The sequence below is a fragment of the Salvia splendens genome, chromosome 13 (genome assembly GCF_004379255.2).
Source record: "Salvia splendens isolate huo1 chromosome 13, SspV2, whole genome shotgun sequence".
Lineage (NCBI taxonomy): Eukaryota > Viridiplantae > Streptophyta > Magnoliopsida > Lamiales > Lamiaceae > Salvia > Salvia splendens.
In genome coordinates this window covers 22,289,999-22,311,211 of record NC_056044.1, presented here as the reverse complement: position 1 = coordinate 22,311,211, position 21,213 = coordinate 22,289,999, and the positions used below count along the sequence as shown (strand labels likewise).

The 21,213-nt window shown below is 36.1% G+C and overlaps 1 protein-coding gene across 1 annotated transcript; it reads left to right on the top strand.

Moving 5' to 3' along the window:
- Window positions 1–16,974: 16,974 nt before the first annotated feature.
- On the top strand, window positions 16,975–20,389 carry LOC121762350. The gene is made up of 3 exons (XM_042158200.1): window positions 16,975–17,174; window positions 17,423–19,044; window positions 19,862–20,389. Exons 2-3 carry the CDS (start codon window positions 17,588–17,590, stop codon window positions 20,112–20,114), a joined length of 1,710 nt encoding a protein of 569 aa, XP_042014134.1. The 5' UTR covers window positions 16,975–17,174; window positions 17,423–17,587; the 3' UTR covers window positions 20,115–20,389.
- Window positions 20,390–21,213: the final 824 nt, after the last annotated feature.

Sequence of the window (21,213 nt, the reverse complement as noted above, 5' to 3'; positions counted from 1 at the left end):
AAAACATTGTTTAGTGTATTCAAGCTTGCAAAAAGATCTAAACTGCAAATTCTTCCAACATATACCAGAAACCATCAAGCACTACAACCCATAATTCTCGACCCACTGTTCGAAATTGAACTTTGCAGGTTTATCTCTCCAGAACTTGGTTGCCTTTTTTTGGTTTGCGGCACCGCGGACATTGTAAGTAGAAGTCAGTAGCGCCCTTGCGAACTTGATTCGAAACATTTCTAGACTTTTGCTTCCTTTCGCGGTCAGCCCGCAATCCCACTCTTTCTCCTTCTCTCCAAAGTACGTCTCCAAGTGACGCATGACGTACACACCACCCTCCATTATGGACAGGTTGTTCCGCCACGACATTGCAACTACATGTGTAGTGCAGCCTCGTATCAAATCAGCCAGTCTTGAGTCTTTGCACTTATCAATTGCGTCAGCCAAGAACTTCCGCTAAAACAAAAAGACATAATTGTACCGCATCAATAAAATGTGTTTTTATGCATTAAAGGGGAAGTAACAGAGTAGTCTCATTACATACCAGCATAGATGGCGTGTTCCCATATTTGTCGGCGAACGATGCGTGCTGCTCAGCCAGGGTGTGGTCAATAATATTCATCTTGCCATTCGGCACATCAAAGCAGACAACATATTGTTGTCTCTCCCCCCAAATTGGGACGAAGAACTACATGATAAAGAGAACATTAAATGGTCTTGTATGCTGTCATATACAATTGATTCTCAGACAAATAAGTTTATATTAAGACTGACCAGATCGTGCTTCTCCCATTTGTTGTATCCTGCGCCAAGTGCTTCCTCAAAAAGAATGGTCCAAAAAGATGCAAATCGCCTTTCTTCATTCCACCCTTCAGGGATGTCTATCAATGATTGTGCCTACACTAGTTGTCGGTACTTCAGGTACTTATGTTGCAGATTAAGATTCAATTGGTACGTAGATAACACAAATGATTTACTCACGCATGGCCGTGTGGAAAAGAAGAGTCTGGATACTGTATCTGGTGCCTTTAGCTTCTCCATATTATTCAAGTATGAGCACCAAGTGTCCACAATGACCGGGCTGACAGGTTTAAATGGTGCCAATGAAAGGAACTCAGACTGGGCAGTTTGTTTGTAGGAGTCTTCATAAACATTGCATCCCTGCATATAATTATCAAATGTAATGTTAACAATTGGCTACATAATGCACTATCAAATCCAAATAATGAAGCAATATACTACCCAGCAGGTTTATTATGGTTTACCCAGAATACCAAACCGAATGAATATTAAACTTCTAATACTGTATGATTAAATAATGCACACTGAGAATTTCATAATGCAGTAACTACTTACAACAATGCACATGTGTAGTATTTGTAGACTTTACAAATTAATACTTAATTACACATAACAAACAGTAAAGATAATAACTGTATTCACAACGAAAAGCAAAACAAATAGTAAAGACCGGATAGATTCATGCGCCTCCGCTGTGCTAAGCACCCAGAAATATAGCTCCTTATCGTTGCCGTTAGCCTTGGCTGTAAGCCTTACGGCCCGCTCATTGAAAGGAGAACGCATAGCCGGACTAGCTTTCCTTACACGTGCCGTTTCAACGGTTAAAGCCTCCTGCAAATATAAAATATGAGAAAAATAAATAATCAAAATCATTACAAGATGGTATCTATTATTTTTGATACCGATCGGACAGCCTCGTTAGCCTTGTTCACCTTCTCCTTTCCTTTTACAAGAACACCCGCAGTTTTCAAGGGCAAGTCGTCACCAATAACACCCGTCCCAGCCTCAGTAATCAGTATCCCCTTCTCCTTGGACAGGGGAGGTCTCTGTCAACGCACGGTTAAAGTACAATTCATTATAATACACAAACTACAGCAATTAGGTCATATGTCCAAACAAATTATCCAGTACTCATAACATATTTGCTAAAAACAGTACAAGTAATGCAAATGGCACAATAAATAATGCTGCATGCCTTCATATTAATGCAGAGGATATACCAAATAATGCACACATAAGAAATAGCTACAACAATACTAAGCTTAACAATCCATCAAACATGTACCAAATACTGCATACCTGAAACAGTGCATAACTAAGATTTGATTAACATAACCAACACAATCAATAGGTAATTTGACATAATGCGTAAGATACTCAATATAATGCATCAAACATAATACATAATGCACCTACTACACTGGATAATGCACATTATACCAGACATACCAACTTTAAATTAGTACCCACCTTCGGCACGGCAGGCTGCTTCCCCTGTACACGTTTCATAGCCCTTTCCTTTGTCAGGCCTGCTATGTTCTCTGCCTTTCCCTATGTTTTCAAGTAATTCAGATATGTGACTTTCCAAGTTTACAAGCTCATGTTATAATGCACTTGATGTTAAATTAATACAAACCTTGACTCCACCAACTGAACATGGCATATCTTTGATTACCTTAACACTCTTTGGTTTTGTTGTTATCACCACCTCATTAACCCCTTCTCTTACTCCTCTATTTTCCTCACCCGACGAACCCACCTGCATCATAAAATCGTTGATTTAAGCAAAGCAAAATAGCAAAAAATTGTCCCTTTATTAGTGATAAGTCTAGTTATTGATACCGTAGCCTCTCCACGTAAGCCACCAGTCACCACCACGCCAGATGCTGGAACCGAAGTATGTGCTTCAGTTTGGACATCAGGTACGCCAACATCGGCGGCTGGATCAGGCATTGCCGAGCCTGCATGATGACCTGCTACTTCTGGCTCACGCACAACCGGTGTACAATCTGCTTTTGCATCAGTGCGGAGGGGTTCAGCAGCTCCGGAGCTCTGGCCTGCTTGTTGGGAAGGCTGTGTGGCAAATGGGTCTGGGCAATCAAAACCGTCTAACACAAATGATGGCCGGATGAATCCAGTTACGATTGACTTTTTTTTGTCATAAGCTGCCATCAACTTTTCCATTTCATCAATCCAGTCCTGACTGTACTCCTCCTCATCCAGCCTAGCCTGTGTCAGTCGTGTTGTGATCTCGTCATCCCCCTGAAGCTCCTGCTCTGTAATTCCCAAAAGCTTACGTCCAATTTGGCTCCCCACACGGAAGCAGTCGTTGTCCAGTAACTCCTGAGGTATGCTTTTGTAATCGTCAAGCCAAATTGAGACGACATGTGCCAACACAGAGCTAGAAGCAATAAATTTGTCTCGTAGCCTCTTTGCTCTGTGGGAGCTTGTAGTGGAGGAATCACCCCCAGCCACTCCGGTTCGCCTTGTAATATCCTGCTCGGCCAGCCATCTGTCTTTGTCTAGTCTCGACTCTAACCGCCCAATCCCAAATTGGTTCCTTTCCAAATCCTCGCGTTGTTTAAGAGACTTCAGGGTCCAACCCTTCATTGTTGGCCATGCGCGGATGACCCGCCTCCGGATATGTACAACGCGGTCGACGTAGGCACACTATTAATATTGACCAAACGAGATTAGTGGTCCATAATGCAAAATTAAATGTGCATAATGCAGCATGTGAATACTTATAATGCAGCAGAATAATTTTATTACCAATGGCAGTGAAAACAAGTAGTGCCAATATTAGAATAATATTTTGGATGCAATGACCTAGTGAAGATATTACTTATGTGTTGGAGTTAGAAATTCACATACCACCAAGAAATGTATTGGTCCACTGAACAAAGCACTTTGTCCATTTGCGTAGCTTGGAAAAGTTGCCTCTAAGACGGAAAGCACATACCCACACCAATTTAAATTATTAATATCTTGGACATCCTCGATGAAGTGTAGAATTTTGGGCTTGCAATGCCCATCACTAGGTGTCTCTATTAAAGCATTCTCCAGGAGGAACATGAAGAGTTTCTTGAAATCCTCACCCCCATCGGTGTCAGCCATCATTAACTCTGAGATGTCCTTCGGGGTCATCTTAAACCGTCCCTTTTGACACCTTTCCGCTACCAAGTCGTTGTAAACAAAGTTAGTCTGCTTGTCGACCGGTCTCGAAATCTGTGTAGGCACCCTGGGAAATCCCAATGTCAAGTGGACGTCCTCCTTGTCCAAAGTCAGGGCTTCGCCACTAGGAAGCTGTATTTGGCAGCGGGCGAGGTTTAGGGCGTTCAACACCCAAAACGCAAGAAAGCAAGGGATTTCTCTAATGTCAAACGAGAGTACTGATCCAAAACCAATTTCAGTTACAGCCCTTCTCTGCCTTGGATTTAACTGCTTCAAGCAGTTCAGAAACTCCGAAGGTGTTCGTCTGCAGTAGAGACGATCTGTCTTTCTTCCCTTGACTTGTGTCTGTTCTACATCACATGCTGAGGTACTAGTGGCAGTCGCTGCCAACCTATCCCTCAGCTTCTGTGCCAACGCTACAGGTATTAAATCATCAACCGCATCGTCGAGTTCAGCTCTTACCCGCTTCTCTGAAAGTGCACAAACACAGAAGAATACGTTATGGCTAAAGATATGTACATAGTAAGGTTTACATGTTAATGCAAACAACTTAATTAATCAGATCACATGCATAATAGCATACCACATTCGCATAATGCATTAAACATCACTGATAATGCACTAAAATATTACTGATAATGCATATCAGATTACTGATAATGCATTGTAGTAATTACTGATAATGCACTAAAATGTTACTGATAATGCATAACACATTGGCTTACTGAATAAGATCACATGAATGATTGCATAACACATTCACTTAATGCATTAAACATCACTCATAATGCACTAAAATATTACTGATAATGCATAACAGACTACTGATAATTCATTGTAGTAATGTTAACATGTTAATGCAAACAACGTAATTATTCAGATCACATGCATGATTGCATAACACATTCGCATAATGCATTAACATCACTTATAATGCACTAAATTTTTACTGATAATGCATTGTTACATAATGGAAATACACACCTTTTCAAAAACCATCTCTAGTGCATATTTTATTAAACATATTGCATTAAAAAAAGATCCTGCCTGAGAATGTATAAAGTCACCACACACCACAATATGGATAATGCGGTTTCAAAAAAACCATATTGAATTGAATCATGCCGATGCAAATTTTACCTCCAGCCTCTGACACTTGAGATAGCGGACGTCCCCTTTTAGGCATTTCCAATCTGGGGAAAACCACAAAAACATATCATGATTCCGGAATTCATGTTTATTTAATCGTGCAAAAATGGGACTGCAAAATCAGGACCGAAAAAACCATAATCACGCCACATTAAGAAAAAACCATTACCAAAGTACAACCAATTTCAAAGATTTATGCGGCTCGGCTTACTCAATGATTCAATTTTACCAGAATGGATCTGCAAAATCACGAAAAATGGAAGGATAAATCACTGTTAAAACATACCTACTAGTAAGGAGTTGTTGTTTCGGAGTAGATGTTAACTTGGATAGTAATTTCCTCCTCAATTTTGGTCGTATAATGCTCGAACTTCATGCGGCGCTGTCGAGGGAGATTTCTAGGGTTTTGGTAGTGGAGCGAGTGGGAGGAGTTCTATGGGTTGTGGCGTAATGAATGAGGAAAGAAGAAGAATGGGATTGTTTCAAATCCCGTGAAAGCCGCTTGTTCCCAACTATGGCGGTTCATATTCCGTCAATTGTCAATATTACCCCTGTAATGCATACAGCCCCATTGTATAATGCAACACGGAGGTTGATGATGTGAAACAATATGATCCGTCGATTCCCTAGATCTAACGGTTATTATTAAGAAGGAAAAAGGATGTAAGAGGTGAAAAGGAGAATAAGGTGCCCATATATATATATATAAATTTAAAATGATGTGGCGGTCGACCGCCTACTACCGATAAACGTGATCTAATAAAGAACGGAATATACGAGTAGCGTAATAAATATTATATTATCTAATAAAATTAATCAGCCATGCATATGAAATGAAATCATCATTTTTTTTTCTTTTAACTATAGCCAGTATCAATATATATGTACACTTACATGTGTATACTAATATTTTTTCGTATTATATAATAATTTCAGTAAAAAAATTAAATTTTAAATACAGAATATAAATTTATAAATAAAATTAAACTGAATTAGATGTTTTCAAACACTGCTTTCTTACTCTCAAGCAAAAAAAACTCCACCTCTATCTGATAGTAGTACTTTAACTGAAGGTGTTATCGACCGAAATATCCATGAATTTCTTGTGATAATGTACATAAAAAATATACATCGCAGATGATAAGACAGCTAAATCAAAATCTAAAACATAGAAGTATATCACGCTATTGTTTACAAAAAAAAAATTGAATAATAATCACGAATTCGAATCACACATAGAGCTATCAAATCCAAATTGTTACTTAGCCAATCCAAAGATATGAACGCCCCTACTATTACTAATTAGATATGGTGTTGCATTTCTTTCATTGGTGATGACAATATTTTAAAAGCTTTCATGTTGACGAGGGATGGCCCCACAATCTCTCCAATTCCACTTTTATTTTGGGCCGTTAAACACCTCAACTACAGATATCATAAACAAAATATTTTAGCAAATGTGTACCATATAAACTCTAATATTTTGCGAATCACACAATAAAGATAATCTTATGTCCAGAATGAATATAATGACTCAGTCTAGATAAATCAGATTCCAATTTAAGATATTTGCACTAAAAATACTCACTCAACCGTCAAGGAGACCAAACAAAGTTTATTCTTTCAACAATTTCAGTTTTCTCATATACTCTCGAAATAATTGGTCACGTCCATTTATTTGACTACTTATTATTTTGTTTTAGTTTATAAACTATGGTAAGTATTGCATGAAAAGGAATCAAATAAAATCATCAGACAATAGAGACATGAATGGAAGTACGTTTTATATTTGTCTATAATTATCGATTCATTTCACTTGTGAAAATATTCTAGTTGGCAAAAATTATTTCAGCTTAATTGGTCCAAGTTTTGCGTCGTTTAGCCATTAAATTTGAATTTCTTTGAAGGAAAATATTCGTTGGAGTAGTGAATCTAGTGATTGACAAAATTTTACTACTAACAATATACAGTAGTACTATAGTAAAATTGCATCACTTTAAAATTAAAAAAAATAATGTGGGACAACTTAAAATCGATTAAAAATTTAAAATGTAACACGCCCTATTTTGAGATCTTCCTTTTTTATTCAAAAAATATTTTGTAGATCTACAAAATATTTTTGTATCCAAAAGAAAAAAGGATCAATAAGTATTAAAAATTCAGACTTTTATAAAGTGGCAATATATAAAAACAAGACATAGCTTTTTTTACCGGTATTTACATATATAAAAAGATTCAAACAATTTTAAAGCTTAAAATACCCAATCCCCACCCTAATATATTCGGCACATTAGCTAATTTGTGATAATTTAACAACGCATAACCATAAATCCATAATGGATAATGATAACAATGTGGGACTCTGTTAACTTTCAAACTATTAATTTCGGCACGTTGAAAGCTACTGGCAATATCTATAGTAAAATTTGAATAAATGTCATAATGTTATATAATTATATTGCAGTGTGATAATAGTCATAATTAGTAGGGGTGTTAGTCGCATGCGAGATTGATAGAAAAAAAGTGCTAACTAGGTTTTATTCAGGGATAAGTTGGCACCAATTAACTGTTAAGTATCGACAAAAAAAAAATTCATTTTCGTTCAAATAATGGCCTTTTTCATTTCTTGCCACTGTTTTACGTCAGGTAATAAATTTGATCCCTGAAAAGTACAGATTTTTTTAAAAATTCTTGGAGTAAAGAAAAAATAATTAAAGTTAGTAGTATTAATATATTGTGAGATAATTGCTAAAACTATGAAGTCATTGAATTTGATGAAGGAATGAAAATGACAAAAGTGACTATCTTCACGCTGCTCCAACCCAACCCAACCATCCACTTTTTCAATATTTAATTTATTTCTATCTCCTTCACATCATCTTCCACATCATTAATATTCACCCAACCCAATTACACATATTTTCATGGTTTATCAATGACCACCCAGCCACACTATTATATATTTATTTTTATATTATTTTTTAATACTATTATTATTACATGAAATTCTATTAAACAATAACGATTATAGGAGGAGAAAAGATGATATTTTTTGTGTGCAAAACTATAGCAAATGTGGTCTCTATTTATAGAGGAAGAAAAATTATGAATTTTAGTATAATTTTTATAATTTTTTAATATAATATATTAAAATTATATAAATTATTAAAAATAATAATATCAGCCAATGAAATTGTGCCATTTGGGGCAATCTCATTGGCTGAGTGGTGAAAGGGGTGGAGAGACCGAAAGGTCTGTTTGAAGAGAGAGGGGGACCTATGTCAAAGAGAGAGAGACTCTTGTTTTGATAAATTTTTTTTAATTGCATTTCTGACGCGGAGGTCGACCTCCGTATACCGATAAACTTGGTCTAAGGAATGTATCTCAAGTTCCAATCCATAAATTTTATTTTGGTATCATATATATATATAGGGTCTTGTTAGGTTGAGATTTTTGGGCCTAATTGAGAACGGAGATGCATTTTCAGCCATTCATTCATAATTTTCGCGCGATGTCAACAACTGAGACATTATGTCAACTAGGGGGCATAATTGTCATTTTCGCGCGATGTCAAATGTGGAGACATTATGTCAACTGCGATGTCAACAACAAACGTTATTTATGTCAACTATTATGTCAACAACAAACATTATTTATGTCAACTATTATGTCAACAACAACATTTTACAAATAATTAATGTCAACAACAAATATTTTCATGTCAACGACCTATATTATTTATGTCAACAACAACGTACGTTTTACATATAGTTAATGTCAACAACGACGTTTTACATATAATTTATGTCAACATTTTTCATAAAATTTATGTCAATGACCTATATAATTCATGTCAACAACAAACGTTATTATGTCAACGAGCTATATAATTCATATCGAGAATAAACATTTTCATGTGAACGATCTATATAATTAAAGTCAACAGCAGCGTTCTACATATAATTAATGTCAACAGCAACATTTTACGTATAAATTATGTCAATAACAACATTTTACATATAATTGACATTGTATATATGTAGTTGACAATTGTATATATGTAGTTGACATGGATTGTACATATAGTTGACATTACATGTGTGTAGTTGATAGAAATTTTATATGTAGTTGACATGGATTATATATATAGTTGACATTGTTTTCGTACTCAACAACAAACATTTTCATGTCAACAACTTATATAATTTATGTCAACAATAATATTTTAGGCAATATCACAAACACCTTATCTAAACAACTCACAAATTTTAGCAACACAATCGAATTAAAAACTGCATCCATATATTTCACAAATTAATCGTGATTGTTGGACGTCAAATAAATCGCCTTCTCAAATTCATCTACATATTTCACAAATTCATCTACATGTTCAAAGCGGGACCCACAAACCAGAAGACAATCCATCCCCCAATCACGATGAAGATGGAAGCGTAGGCGAATTTGTTGAGCCAAAACAGCAGCCCTTTCTCGCCGACATACAACCCCACCGCCTTCTCACTCAAGCTCATCGATTCTCAATCCTTCGGCGCTTGCTTTTTCGCTGCCGCCCTGCCTCCGCCACTGTCGCCTTCCTCCTCTGCCTTGAGCTGCATTTGAATCGGATTTCTACGGTCTCCGCCTTCCAATTCAAATTTCAATCAATGATGCTAAGCAATTCGATCAGCATTCATCTAATACAACCAATCAACTACTCATGAACGAATCTAACATCCACTCGAAACACAACCAAGCAAAATCGAACCAGAAAACGCCCAATTAAAACCGCAATTCCCTAAAACCGAAACCGAATCGAGCACTGGAGATCGCCAATTTACCTTGTCGAGCCTCTCGCCGCCGAGATCCGCTCTCTCGAGCGCCTTCTTCCTGGCAACAATGCAGTACCGCAGGCAATCGTCCAGCCTCCGGTCGCTCTTGCCGTCGATGTAGCCCTCCGCGTGGAAGGTCCTGATCTGGCCGCCGAACCACGTGGGGAACTTGGAGGCTTCGAAACGGTCTATGGGGGTGACGCCGCTCTCACCGGCCAGCAGCATCTGGGTGAAAATTGGGTGAAATTTGAGGATTTCAAGTTTGGGTTTTTGGAGATGAACCCCACTGCATCTGACGGCGATCAAGGGGACCATTCTACCATTTTGTAATAAATTAATTCAAAAATAAAATCTATGTGGCATTTTCTAGACCACTCATTATGAAAAAATGTATGACTGATAATGCATCTTAATTTTCAATTAGGCCCAAAAATCTCAATTGATCACAACCGGAGTTATGCATACATGATACGACAAAAATTAATAAAATCATATATCCGAACCAAGTCAATCTGCCCTGTTTTATTATCATCAAAATAATTATGGAATCTTATATCCATAAATTTTATTTCGATAGTACGGAATCGCATGATTCCATAATTAATTACCTTTAATTTCTTTTCGTTGTACAACTAGTAAGTTTTTTAGTTAAATCTAGGCCATTCATATTCGAATCCAATAATTTGTATTCAGCCTTGTTATTATTTTATGTACTCCACTATGGTTATCTATGAAAAATATATCTTTATTTGATTCAACCTAAAGGCTAGAATAATAAGTACGTAGCCTAATGTAGCTATATAATACTAATTCGATGGAGCGTCAATATAGTTTGGCCCCCAACTTTTATAATTGAGATACTACTCTAATAACCTTAATTAATCACGTGACATTAAATTATTTGCCAGTTCAACTTCCACGCTCCTAACATTTTTTTCTCAATCTGCATACATAATATATAAAATATTAGTATGAATTAGTTTGATAAATCAAATTTCGACAAATTAAATTCTGAAAGATGGCATCATACTATCAGTCTTAATTGTGTAGCTAGTGGAATTCATCACTAAATTGCTATAATTGGTAACCGAACATTTGCAGGGAATTAAGCTATCACTACAAATAAAGCAAAAATATTAAATACTCCTCGTTTAGTCAATTGAAAATGTTAATTTGTGTTTCAAAATATTATCACTATATTTTAGAAAGTGTATTCCATTTAGCCCGATTTAGGTGACTCAACTAAAACCAAAGAATGCAAATAAAAGGGTCCATAAAAGGCCTAAGGTAGTGGACAATTATGTCCTCAACATAATGACACTTTCCTCTATACCCTCAATTTTGATTATTTTTTTTTAAATTTCAACACAAATAATTATGTCAATAATTTTATATCCTTAAAGGATAAATTTGTTGCAGTGAATGGCGTCTTTTGTAATAGATGGAAATTTAGAATTTCTCACATCTTTACATTTGTTTGGATGATGATGATGATGTAACTTACGAAAACTATCCAACAGAAAAAACAGACTCTGAAATAAATTTTCATTTAACACATCAATATGAATTAACAATATGGTGTATTTATTAAAAAATGGATAAATTAAGACGTTTCATCTATACTTAAGTTATTTGGCAGCTAAGTCAAACAACTGATGTTATAAGCATTTATGTGCGTATTTTTTGTTTTATTGTATCTGTGTCATGATATGTAATTTTTCAAAAAAGAATACGAGAAAAATGAACGGATGAAAATTTGCAGGGGAGATTAAGAAATTCACTCAAGTCTATATAGCATATACACAGGCTTACAAAGTTTGTGTTACTTAATCTTGGAAAATAACTTATTATTTACTTTTTATTATTGGAATCGAGGTCAAATTCGTCAGATGAGATAATGTAAAGATCCAAAATTGAGTAGTATTGTATCTTACCTTTGTTATCAAAATTTCATTTAGTGGGACGGCTTTGAGGGTAAAAAGGATTATACCTTACGCCATGCCATGCACACGAAAGAAAAATACCAATAAATTTTATACTCCTATCATAGTCTATTTCAGAGTTTTCAAACCGAAATTTGATTAAACTAGAGGATATAACTGTATTACAAAGAAATCACAAATGCAAGCATACATCATTACATTATAATAAACATAATCTATATTTTTTTCATTGGGATACAGCCTAGGTAAATGTTAGGTATGGGTCAAATACTAGATTATAAAATCTTGTGTATACGAGCTAAATGTTTTTATGTATAAATATTATTAAAAATAATGTATCAACTTCTCTTGAAAATACTGTTTATAGTATAGGACTAGGCTGAGTATATATTCAGTAAAACACTCTTGCTTTAATAAATCCAAACAAACTTATGTCGATGATTGTCTCCCCAAATTCTAAAATGTACAATTAATTTAGTTCCGACTTCTAAACAACCACGTCACTACACTTAATTGATAACTCATTGATAATTGATTTTCATTCAAAGTCATATTTATTTGTTAATACTTACTTAGTATAAAGATTCAACCTAATCTCGAATTTGGAGTCATATATATCATGATATGGGTATTTTTGGAACCTTATCTGTCTTTATTTGCTACAATTGAAAATTCACTTTATGCGGAGTACTTAATGAAGCATACATACTAAATTAACAAATTTTGATTAAAGAGTGATGAATTATAATGAAAACTTTAACTAACTGTGAAGATTTTAATCGCGAAGTTGTGAGGATCGATTGATCGATTGAATGAATTGCAACGAGAAAAGGAAACGCAGCGATTACGTGGTTCGGCTCTAGGCCTACATCCACGGGCAGAAAACTAGTGTATGTGTTTATTGATCACTCAAAGAAAGGTTTTACAAGAACACTCAATCTCTCAGAGAATTACAAGTAAAGAACGCTCTCAACTCGCTCAAAGTTGACTTGCTTCGAGAGCACAAATGCACAGTTGAAAACTCTCTTCTTTTCTTCGATCTCTCTTGAATTCTGTTGTTGTGGAATGAGAGGAAGCATCGTCGCTACTTAAAGGAAGTTAAACTCAATCAATTCAGCTCAACCGCTAGCTTTTTCGCAAACTCTGTTACAACCGCCAATCCAACGGTCATCTTCCTTTTTCCTTGATCAAGTTGTTTTCCCTCTTTTTCTCCTTGATCAAGTTGTCTTCCTTTTATTCCTTGATCAAGCTGCAGCCCCATCGTAGTCTGCAGTTTTACCGTGCGCATAAGCCTTGATCTTGATTAGTTCAATACACTAACACTAATACTAATTGTACTACATGTGGAGTTATAACTAATAAGTACTACTACTTAGTACTGTAGTACAGTATGTTCTAATGAAAATCCAAGAGACACGTTATTTATATACAATAAGTTTCCTATTTATTGATTCAAATTAATAATCTTAAAGATAAATTTCCCCTTATAAATGTCGAGGTTTTCTTAAGGATATGTATTGTCACACGTAGGCTATTTTGAGAAATATTCAAGAGATATATGCATTGTATTCGATATAATTCACACTTGCCTATGTACCTACTCAGATTAATTGATCATTGATGATACATCTATGTAATTACATTTCCGGATATCGGAGTAGGGAAGTCACACAAATTTGTTCACCATACATTTATTACCCCACATTTTTTTGTATTTTCACACACTTGAAATGGTTCCTACCTCCGACCCATTATATGTCCAACATGATAAAAAAAAATCGCCTATTAAAATATTACTATAACGTTCATAAAATATGTAAAAATGTTGAAAAATTAATTTTTACTTTAGATGTTAGAAGAGATTAAGAGAGTGACAGTGTTTGGAATCTTGAACTTGTTTAACAACATAAGAGGTTTATTGTCAAAGTTGAAACCCTACTATTTCCTTTATCCCTAATTAGAATCCGATACATATTATTGGGTAATATACTTGTAAATTGCAATTACATATGAAGATTCACTGATCACGTCTATGGAGAGCTCCACCAATCAAAAAAGTAAACCTACTTTTATTGTTATAAAACAAAGTATGAATGACACATAGTAACACAAGAAAATGCATGAAGTAACCACCAAAATGAATTAACACAATCAAGAACATATCATCAAACACAACATGATCATTTAATAACGAGTCTAGAAGTAGAAGGGAAAGTTCGAATTTGATTGATCAATTCACGGTCCAGAAACACAGGGCAGAAGCAGATGGGGGTGGTGTACATTAACAATAACACATGGCATTTTCCCATTTGCTTACAAAAGGAAGGGCCCGTGAACTCTGCCACGTGATTCTCACCCACACCCACCCCTAGATTCAACTCTATCTTACCAAAAATATTCCCACACCGCAACACCAATAAATTATGCGTATATAGTTTTATTTTGGCTTTTAAGAAAAATAGCCAAATAGATTAATGGAAGGTGAATCCCACTTTTATATAAGACTATTAATTTTATAATAGAGTATGAGTGCAATGATTTAGTTTAATAATAAAGTCTATTTATTTAAAATGGAAAAAAAAGTAAATAGGACTTTAAATTATGGACATAACAAAATTACAAAATGTGACTTTTTTTTCATGGAAGAAAGTTTATTGATGTCAATTATTATATTCTATCAATAAAAAAGGATCAATTATATATATATATATAGGATTGTGATCAAGATAGAACCATTCTTAAACGTAGAACAAATGCCAAACGGAGGTCGTTAGATCTTTTAATCCAATGGTGTTGATTTGCACAACAACTTCTCATTACAACCAAAACTATTATTAATGGGTGAATGCAGAGAAGTGAAAAAATAAAGCATGCATGGACTCTTCTTCGTTTCATTCATTCTTCCATCAACATGTGAGTTTTTTCACATGTTGAGTCCGGAATGTCGTGAAAACATAGTCTAATATGTATGATTTTTAATCTTGACCGTCATTTTTTCCTCATCCAATTAATAAAATATGTAGAGTTCTAGGTTCTACACTTAAGAATGGTTCTATCTTTAACGCAACCATATATATATATATATATAGGGGAGCGTTATTCTCCTTTTCACATCTTAGATCCTTTTTCCTTCTTAATATTACGCGTTAGATCTAAGACATCAACGGATCAGATTGATTCTATAAAACTGGTTCCGTGTTGCATTATAGATGGTGGTTGTATGCATTACAGGGTTATTATTGACATTTGACGGAAAAGTAACTGCCACATTTTGGTATCTGCGAATAATGCACCACATGGTCACGAGTAATGCATATAATTGACTATATAATGCACAATATGTGAACTGCAATGCATACGAATAAGATGTACAATGTTATGATGTTTGGACACACGTTTCTTGTTTCCCCTAAGGGTTTAATAAGCATAGGGGCTAGGGTATAGTACGTAGACACGTATGTAATCTTCACATGGTAATGAGTAATGGATATAATTGACTATATAATGCACAATTTGTGAACTACAATGCATACGAACAAGATGTGTTGTGTTATGATGTTTGACACACGTTTCTTGTTTCCCCTAAGGGTTTAATAAGCTTAGGGGCTAGGGTATAGTACGTACGCATTAATAACAAATTATAAAACGATACGAATAATTCATCAAATTGTCACGAGTAATGGATGTTATTAACTATATAATGCACAATATGTGAACTGCAATGCATACGAATAAGATGTACCATGTTATGATGTTTGACACACGTTTCTTGTTTCCCCTAAGGGTTTAATAAGCTTAGGGGCTAGGGTATAGTACGTAGACATTACTAACAAATTGTTGTTATTGGAATATACGTATGTGCATTATTTGGTTTAGGTAGTGCATTATGTAGCTGTTAATTGTCATTATCTCAGTATATTATGCATTATTAGAGGTATTGTGTATATGGGTTAATCAACAGATTGAAGATTACATACGTGCATTTAGTAATGTCTACGTACTATACCCTAGCCCCTAAGCTTATTAAACCCTTAGGGGAAACAAGAAACGTGTGTCAAACATCATAACATGGTACATCTTATTCGTATGCATTGCAGTTCACATATTGTGCATTATATAGTTAATAACATCCATTACTCGTGACAATTTGGTGAATTATTCGTATCGTTTTATAATTTGTTATTAATGCGTACGTACTATACCCTAGCCCCTAAGCTTATTAAACCCTTAGGGGAAACAAGAAACGTGTGTCAAATATCATAACACAGCACATCTTGTTCGTATGCATTGCAGTTCACAAATTGTGCATTATATAGTCAATTATATCCATTACTCGTTACCATGTGAAGATTACATACATGTCTACGTACTATACCCTAGCCCCTAAGCTTATTAAACCCTTAGGGGAAACAAGAAACGTGTGTCAAACATCATAACACAGCACATCTTGTTCGTATGCATTGCAGTTCACATATTGTGCATTATATAGGCAATTATATGCATTACTCATGACCATGTGGTGCATTATTCGTAGCGGTTTCCAGCCATTATTAGATTACTATTGTACCCTCATAATGCACAAAATAGGACAAATAATGCAACACGGGATTAATTACCCAATGTTGATCTTGAACGTCCATTTCTCTAATCTAATGGCTGATATTAAGAAGGAAAAAGGAGGAAATATAGGAAAAGGAAATGAATACATCCCTATATATATATATATATATATATATATATATATATTACTCTATAATACTACTCGATATAGTTATTGAAATTATTGATATGTAAAATACTCGATATGTCCATCAAAAATAACTACTACATATTGTTAGATGATATTTTTAATGTGAAATTGATCAAGGTGAGATAGAGAGATAAAATCGATAAAGTAGGAGAATAAAAAAATGAATAAAATAGGAAAAATAAAGAAAATATGAATAAAATAGAATATAGAAAAATAAAAAGTGACGGGGATTTTAATTTTTTAGTATGAAACGATTAACGATAGATATAAATAAAAGGATAATAAAATGATATTTTTTCATTATAAGAACCACCACATGTTGTGAAGTTCAAAATTCAGTGGTGTGTAGAGATATATACAGTACAGTCACTCTTCCAAGATTTTTTCTAGCGTGTTTTTAGTGTTTGTTTTTTCATTTTCCTTCTTATTTTCTCGTGGTATTTAAACCCCTTCCTTCACACCTTTTCTCTTCGTTCTTGACAAGCAAAGCCGCGGTGCTTGTTTCAAAGCCTGGTGGCGCCGACGGAGTGCTTTTTTCCGGTGATTTTTTCTTCCTCTTCGAAGCTTTCTCCTTTTCACTGTAGGACTAAATTTTACGAAATTGGTTTGCGCGCCTGTCTAGATTCATCTCGGAATGTGTAGCCTTGATCCGTTTTTAACGGCTGTGTGTGTGATTTGATTAAAAGACTTGAGAGTTTGCTTTCCATTATTGTGTATCTTAATTAGTAATTGTGTATTAGCATGTGCTTTAACTTCAATTTGATTTTTCATTCCTTTCCGTTTCGCAGGGTTTTGTGTTTGAGTTGAGCGCAAGTAAAATTTTGGGATTGGTCCCTTTTCCCTGATTCGAATCAACGAGAATTTTGCGGAAAAAGTGTTTTTATCTTTTAATAGAAAAGTGAGATTGATTCCTCCCTTTCCCTCTCGATTCTTTGTTTGATTTCGATTGAAATATGGTATTGAAAGTAGCCCCAGCTTCACTGCACTGGTCTCAGCCGTCAGTACCCCAATCGCCGCCGTCTTTCTCCCATACATTGGCCTCCTCCATCTCCTCCCCGTCTTCGCGGCGGCGGCGGAGCTTCGCTAGCGGCGATGGATCCCTCTTCTGCCGCTTCGTGGAGAAATCCGACGTATTCCTCGGCGCGAATCCGCCGCGCTATCTCCACCGCTCTCGATCATGCGGCAGCAATAAGAGATCCCGCGCTCGGACAATCCGAAAAGCCCTAACCGCCAGCTTGGGTTCATTCTCCGACGAAGAATTCTCGAAGCAAATTCAGGAATTGGCTCTCAGATTCCAGCTGAGCGATGACGATGATGTCGACGCCAATTCACAATTGAATGAATTCGAGACTAGATTCGCTAATGCCGGTGCAGGTGAGGCGAAGTTCTCGGAGGGTTTGAAGCCGTTTGATGCCTTGGTCGCACCCTATTTCCCCTATAGGGACGAGATAATTCCATCTAATATTGAGAGGATACCGAATAGCGGTGAAATCCCATTGTCACTTGGGATGATCAAGAGAAAGGAGCAGTGGCAGGGGGGGCTTGTGGGGGCCAGAGGTGCGGCTTATTGCTCGATGAAAAAGGCGTTTTCGTCTATGGTGTTTATAATCCGAGAGCTCCATAGCTATACATTGCAGATGAGGTCCTTTTTATACTACGAGGATATGGAGGGGATTGTAGCCAACGTGCAGAGAGAAATGCACGCCTCGTTTGTATGGTTGTTTCAGAAGGTTTTCTCTACAACCCCGACTTTGATGGTGCATGTGATGATACTCTTAGCAAACTATAGTGTCTTCTCAATGTCGAGTAATGCAGCCATAGCGGCTACATCACCGATGTACGGTGCTGCAGCAGCGGCCACCACTGAGGAGGTGTCTGTGATCGATGAGCAGGGCTTGTCCCGGAAGAAGTTTGATGCATCGATCCTTAAGACACTGAAGCTCTCTTCCTCTACTGGGAAGGCAGCTTCGGTTGGAGGGAGCAACGGGAGTGGTGGCGGGAAGTTCCGGTCTGTTGCTAGTGGGACTGATGGAGATGGGAGGTTTGATGAGTCGAGTTATTATAGTACCATAGCGCCTGATAGTGTGTCCTCGTTTGTGAACCCATCTAGGACTAGTGGGGAGGAGTCTGTCTCGAGGCAGGTTTCTGTGGAGGAGGAAGCCACGTTGTGGGATTCGATTGTGGATGAGGCTGCCAAGATGCAGGCTGCACCGAATGGCGAGGTTTTTGATCAAGAAACGAAGGAAGGATTCGTTTCTCCTGTTGATGCTAGGATTGAACAGGATGACAGTTCAGAATATTTTAGAATGGAGTTACTGTACCAAACAGAATTGACTCAAGAACCCAACAATCCACTTTTGCTAGCAAATTATGCTCAGTTTCTCTACCTCGTGGTTAGGGATCTTGACAGGTATACAACTTTTAATCTCGTGTTTGGATTTTGGTTTCTTGTTTTTGACTATTTAGCATTGTTTGCAGCTGTGTGTTAATAATGTTTGATTATGTTTCGTTTTGGGGTATTATTGTTGGAGCCTTGCAATAATCTTGACAAGTTCATGGTTGATTCAAAAGTAGTTGTGTGCAAGCTGTGATTTTTGTGGGGAAGTTGTTGTCCATAACCGGGTTGAGATTCAAGGGGCGATAGCGAAATGTGTGGTGTAGTTTGTGTGCGTCTTTTGAATGAAAAAGATGGTTTAAGTGAATGGACACGAAACATCTCACCCTAGAGTTAGAGCCCACCAAATGAAAATATCACCAAACCTTGGCAATTTATTTCTAGGCTGTACTTTGTTGTCTTTACTTATGAGTATGAAATATCTAAGGGTGAGGCTATAGTCTTGATCCCGACAACCGTACACGCAGCCAAACGAGTGTGGTCACCGTTGGCCGGCCTTCTGATAGGAACCTTACATTCTGCCGTGATTCTATGATAGTCCTAATCAATCATTGTGCAAATTATCAAGAATCTGGAAAATATGTATGTTAAAACCATGCCATTGATTCATTCAATCATTGCGCAGCTGATAAAGTATCTTCAAACCATGCCATTGAGCTCTTACTGATTCATCTTGCAAAATTCAAGAATCTTGAAAACATGTTGTGACCACGCATGTTTTTACATTATGCCATTGATTCTATGATATCAAAGTTTCAAGAATCTGGAAACATTTCGTAAAACGAAAATGGCAGGTGTTCATGTTTGATCTAACAGAGTTTGGTTGAAATAGGGCGGAGGACTACTTTAAGAGAGCCACGGAGGTGGAGCCAAAGGATGCGGAGGCACTGAATAAATATGCTAACTTCCTGTGGGCGGTGAGGAATGATCTGTGGGCAGCCGAGGAGACCTACTTGGAAGCCATTGCTGCAGAGCCTAGCAACTCATACTACGCAGCCAACTACGCCCATTTCCTATGGAACACAGGCGGAGAAGACACTTGCTTCCCTTTGAGCTCGCCCGAGGCAGAATCAGATGGTCTGTAAAACTCTTACATTGGTGTGATCAAGAGCAGGAGGCTCCCGCGAATGGTCTTTGTTGATGATCAAACTCCTTGGAGAAAGAAAAAAGAGAGAAGAAAGAAAATCAATTTTATTTTTGGGTTTTTTTCTTTGTTTTGATTTTGGTGGGGTGCAAAGAGAGATGCTCTTTGATTTTATTTTGTACTCTACCTACTTATACACATGCGATTGGCATAATTGTAATTAAACTCTCTTGTCAATAATTAAATGCCATTTTATTCTCTTTGAAAGTTACATTTCCTTTCGTGTGTTTAGTTTTATAAAATAAGTATATATATAAAGAATAAAAAACAATAATTAAATGCCATTTGATTCTCTCTGAAAGTTACATTTCCTTTCGTGTGTTTAGTATACTAAAAAAACAGTAATATGATTTGCACAGTTAGATTTTTTATATCAACGACAAATAACCGTCAACATAAAAATGTTGTGAGTTTGTAATAAAGATATATAGTATGCAAATTATCACTATCCTCTAATATTAAGTTTTGCATAAGAGCACCAATAATAGTGGCCTATTTCCGGAGCTCATCTTAGAGCATATCTCCATTTTTTCCCACCCACGTCAGCAGGCCAATCACAGAGCCTATCTCCCTGCAATGAGAGCCTATCCCAGAGCCCATCTCATTTCCACATCATCATTATTTTTAATATTTCTCTTTTAATTGTTTGTGTAATTAAAAGTGTAACGCCCCACTTTTTGAACCCTAATTTGTGAACCCTAAATTACTGGTTTTAATGCTATTAATTTTGCGAAGTCCGTGAATTAATTATCGGTAAATTTATTGGTGAATTAATTGTTGTTGGACTAGAAGTTGTGAAATAAAATATTAGACGAATATAAATAATTCCTGCTCGTGAGGAATATTTATTGGACTCAATTCCGTGTTGGATCCGATAAATTAAATAATTAATATAAAAGTCCAGTCCGTGATTAATAAATTGTGTACTGCACAATTTAAAATAAAATACAATGGGCCGTGAATTAAACTAAACTAATTAAAATAAAATATCTTTAATTCAAATATTAATTAAAGATTCAGTAGAGATCTTCCTCCTCCGT